The 5000-nt window shown below is 32.8% G+C and overlaps 1 protein-coding gene across 2 annotated transcripts in view; it reads right to left on the minus strand.

Moving 5' to 3' along the window:
* LOC148939282 (uncharacterized) overlaps nucleotides 1-2147 on the minus strand; it is a 22309-nt gene extending 20162 nt beyond the window's left edge. The window contains exon 1 of one of the 2 annotated variants that reach the window (XM_089107035.1): nucleotides 2113-2147. In XM_089107035.1, the coding sequence (XP_088963161.1) occupies nucleotides 2113-2127 (15 nt within the window). In that variant the 5' untranslated portion in view covers nucleotides 2128-2147. The remainder of the gene's footprint in view (nucleotides 1-2112) is intronic. The other variant, XM_089107034.1, reaches the window with a different exon arrangement.
* Nucleotides 2148-5000: the final 2853 nt, after the last annotated feature.

Consider the following 5000-nt stretch of genomic DNA (forward strand, 5'->3'; position numbering starts at 1 on the left):
TCCTATTTTATTTTAATTCATTAGCGTTAACCAAACTTGACTTTTTAGAAAGGCCATATAAAGGGATTGTACCGGTTAGGTTACGTATTTAATATATGCTATGCTTTACCCCACCCCCTAATGTGCAAATATATAGCCCAATTTTGTTCATAAACTTTATATTTTCATCATGTTTTGTTTTATTTCATTAGCATTAACGAAACTTCACTTCTCACTTACTTGCCGCTTTTTGCATAAGTACCTTTTTTTTATACAGAAACAACCCTAATTGTGGGTTTTTCATATTTTATTGTGTATTTTCTATAATATTTTTTCTTATTCTCCCTCCGCTTTCGAACTTTTTTTGTATATATGGGTTGTAAATGAGTAAATAAATGTTAAATTTTTAGGTTCAGTAATGAAACTAATTACTATCTCTAAGCTAGCAAACTTGGTTCTTAAAAGAAGATTCAGCTTCATGAACTGGACTGAAATTAGCCTAACTTCAGTCCAAGTAGCATTTTTGGTAAAGACAAACGTGAAATAGATACACAATAATTCTTATTACTAAAATTTTTAATCTTTTAAGACAATTAGTTGCAATATCCACTTAAACAAGAGCAGACCAGGGTTGTCATTCTTAAGAAAATCTGTGGCAAGTTCAGTATTGCCTAGGATCTTTATAAAATTGGGCTAATTCCTAAACTAATCGAACCAGACATCCGAATCTGTCATCTATGTGTTTTTTAGGCTTATAAGGATATGATCACACTCGGGGAAGGTTAGGGGATTGTTCCTCCCCTACGCTAAAACGTTTGTAGAACACATCCGCAGGGAAACTTCCTATTAAAATCGGCATGTATGGCTATCTGGTAGACAAGTCTAGTTTTCCTCTATCCCCCTCGTCAGATCGAAACACTATAATAGTAATGTTGGCCTCCATGACATTCTCCAAATGTAGTTTTATCGGAGTACAAAAGTTGCTTCAATTTTAACGGCTACCCAACTCCCCCCGCCTTAGGGAAGGATGTTGCTATGGGTCATGTGAAAAAGATGGCAGATTTCGCTGACTTTTTGTCATTTTGGTACTCAATAAAAAAGCTTAAAACACAGCAGACTTTTGTAAATAATCTTGGGCAATTTCCAGACATTAGGGGGGGAGGGGTGGACATAGTTAAGCAGAAAATGGTAATGAAATTTACCTACCAAATACAATGACTAACTAATTGGAATTTTCTGAATATATTGAAATAAGGGTACCACACTTAAGAAGTTTGATCTGTTTGATTTGTTTAAAACAGTTTTTTGTGTGCAGTCTCTGATAATCAGCTTAGTCAGAGTTAGATAAACTGCTATGCAGCAGCGGCGTAATTTTGTCAAAATCCTGGGGGGGGGGCAAAGTTGGAGCCAATTTTCCCAAATCAAGCGAAAATGACAGTAAAAACTAAAGTATAAGCCGTTGGGTACCATAAAGGTACTATTGAGTACTATAAAAGTACTATAAAGGTACTTTATAGTACTATAAAGGCAAATATGTACTAAAAAAACATATCTCTTTCTGTTAATGCTTAAATTATTCAGGTTTATCTTAATTTTGACAAGATTTTTAAAGAGACTATATTTCAGCTGGATGGGCAAACTGGGGTCTGGGGGGCAAACTGAGGTCTGGGAAGGCCAGTCACCCCCCTGACCCATGGCAAAATACGCCCCTACTATGCAGGTATATTTTAATTAAATATTTAATTCATAGAGTATGTTAGGTTAGGTGTTTAATATAATACATTTTGGGCGCCTGCTTTCCATAATTCTCTGTTGTAGTTTCCATAATTTTGTTACTAAAGTATTATATTTTCAGCATATTTAGGCATATCTCATTATGATTAACCTAACTTCACTTCTTGACTGTGGTCAGGGTAAGACGTTAGTACCGAAATAGGATACAATTGTCATGGTGGAAAATTTTCAATCTAATCTCAATTAAATTTCTAAATATAAGCAAAAGATATTTTACGCTTAACCACTGTTGACTATCTACAAAAATGCTCATACGAATCATATGATGCAAAGTTTCATCCTTCCTTAAATGACCTCAAAATTTATCTTAAAGAGACCAGCCATATAAATATAGCTTACCATATTACATGTCATATCCGAAGTGGATAAACTGCGCAAAAATAACTTGGCTCTGGTTCAATCAAGCAAGTAACTAATGCAGAAATGTAATTGAAATATTGTCTGATTCCAATTCATTCATTTCTTTAACGCGGTATACTGTACAAGGCGTGGTTTGTGATTGTGTTTTACTTACTAAGATTTGTATTTCAAATAATGTGATTTTTCTTTGTAACAACTCCATCAACACGTCAGCAAAATGAAATCATAAGGCTAATCAAGGCTAGAATAAATAGAGCTACCGCGAATAAGTCTGCGCTATCCTTGCCTTTCTCAAACTACGTAAAAGGGTAGAAGGTTATTTGTTTTATCGAAAACTGTATGCATTTTATGCAATGTACTTTTAATTGCCAAAACATTAACAATAAAAGTCACGATCATAATCAAGATCAAAGGAAATAAAAAAAAACAAAACTAAAAACAAATTTCTCAGAATGGTTACATTTCTCTCAGAATGTTGTTTAGATAGAAGTAATAGGTTAGGCTAAGTTAAAGTAAATTATTTAGATCTACCTATTGTTATCAGTTTTCTATTCTTAAGTTTCGGTCACTATTTGCACGAGTCGCCCTTGAGATATTTGGACAAATTTATCTGGGGGAATAGCGGCTAACGTTTAAAAAGGGTTATCTTTCTTGCTAGAAGCAATTTTTTTTTCTTATTGTCACGAAATTTTTTACTTTTGAATGTTTGTATATCTTGGAGTGATAGCCTATATCGTAGAAATTTTTGGTACAATCAATTTATATGGGGCTCTCTAAAGAAGTCGAACAAGAGATGCTACAGTCAAACGGGAAAGAAGCGTTAAAAAACCCGTTTTTACAAGATGATTCAAGACACTGCTGTAGAGAAATACATTGTATTGTGTGGTTTTAAGATATTTAAAGTGTTGTTTTTTGGAGTTTAGATTTTGAAAAAGGTCCCTAGGTTATGTTAGGTTATGGATTTAATATATACAATGCTTTGCCCCCAATCCCCTTAATGTGTAAATATATAGCCCAGATTTGTTTCTAAACTATTGACTTAAAAACTTAAACTATAAAATATATAGTCATCTAATTTTATTATATTTCATTAGCATCAACCAAACTTGACTTTTAGAGAGGCTTTTAGAAAGGGATTGTACAAAACTTTTTTTTTACAAAATAGGATTATATGCAACAAAATAGACAGCCACATTACTCAGGTAAAGCCAAATTTCGACCCTTTCCGTGGAAGACATCATAATACACATAAGGAACCATTAAATAATCTCAGGTGTGCCAATTTATCCTCAGACTAAAGAAATTATGCCAGGGGTGTAGGCGCTGTGCGGCGCATATTGTGTTCTGAGACATACAACAATTAGTCAGTAGTATAGCTATAACAGTTACAACGAGGGTGTCTCCCCATATAGCTGTAACAGTTTCAAGCAGAGTGTCCCCCCATATAACTATAACAGTTTCAAGTAGAGTGTCCCGCCCATATAGCTATAACAGTTTCAAGCAGAGGGTCCCCCTATATAGCTATAACAGTTTCAAGCAGAGTGTCCCCGCATATAGCTATAATGATAAGTAGCGCACAGTAAACCCATCATACAAGCAGAAAGTGTAATGACCAGATTCAACCACCATGAAAAATTCGTGCTGTTGTTTCTGTTCAAAGTGCGTGAATGTTTCTGTTAAAAGTCATGCGTGTTTTCATGGTAGGTTGAATCTGGTCATTGTATTGTAGTAATTTCCTATCTGTCTGCTACCTTTAATTGTACACAGTAATTTCATATCTGCCCCGTACCTTTAATTGTACACAGTAATTTCCTATCTGTCTGCTACCTTTAACTGTATACAGTAATTTTAACCTTGAACATGGATATAAAAACTCTGACAATCAGTTATTTCCTCAGTTCAAAATTGCCATTTGAAATATAATAATGCATTCAAACAAAAGGAATATTGACAAAAGCTACACGCAAGAAGTAAATTATTCTTTTATATTTTTAGTGGGTAAACAAATTAATTCTAATAAAATTTATCGGGTGATTTATACAGATCCCATTATAGTTAACAGATTGTTAAATATTTTTTGAATCTGGATATCCAGAGGTCAGTAAAGAGCAATATCAAAACAAGAAAACAAGTATGTAAACACTACATTTAAATGGCTTGCGAGCTTACTACATGAGGTAAATCATACCTATTTTTTATTCCGGCCCAAAGTCCCCCCCAAGCCTTATTCGTCCACCCCCCACTCCATCAACCCCCCCCCCCACCCCACCCCTCCTTCCACCCCCTAATTTTTTATTTTTTTTAATTTTTTTTTAACTTTTTTTTACATATCTTAGAATGTCATGAAACACACTTAAAATACAAAAAATTCAAATTTAATATTTTCCAACTTCAAAGTGGGAATGAAATAGATATGTGTGTCGCAACTTTTACTATTAGAAAAATAATGTTTGTAGTGACCAATTTTTTTTTTAAACTTTTTTTTTACTTTTTTTTCAAATTTTTTTTAAACTTTTTTTTACATATCTTAGAATGTCATGAAAAACACTTAGAGCATAATAAATTCACATTTAATGTTCTTCGACTTCAAAATGGGAATGATATAGATATGTGTGTTGCGAATTTTACTATTAGAAAAATAATGTTTGTAGTGACCATTTTTTTTCTGTTTTTTTTTCTATTTTTTTATGAGATTTTTTTTTCTGAGAGCTTTTTTTTTAACTTTTTTTTCTGACATTTTTTTTTAACCTTTTTTTTAAACTTTTTTTTTACATCTCTAAATCATATCAGAAAAATAGAATGACACTTTTAATTTAAAATTTAAAAAACTTATTCTTGTGCATACTATTGATGAGGACTGATGGTTC

The sequence above is a fragment of the Artemia sp. Qi Xiang Cuo genome, chromosome 21, assembly GCF_049724085.1.
Source record: "Artemia sp. Qi Xiang Cuo chromosome 21, ASM4972408v1, whole genome shotgun sequence".
NCBI lineage: Eukaryota > Metazoa > Arthropoda > Branchiopoda > Anostraca > Artemiidae > Artemia > Artemia sp. Qi Xiang Cuo.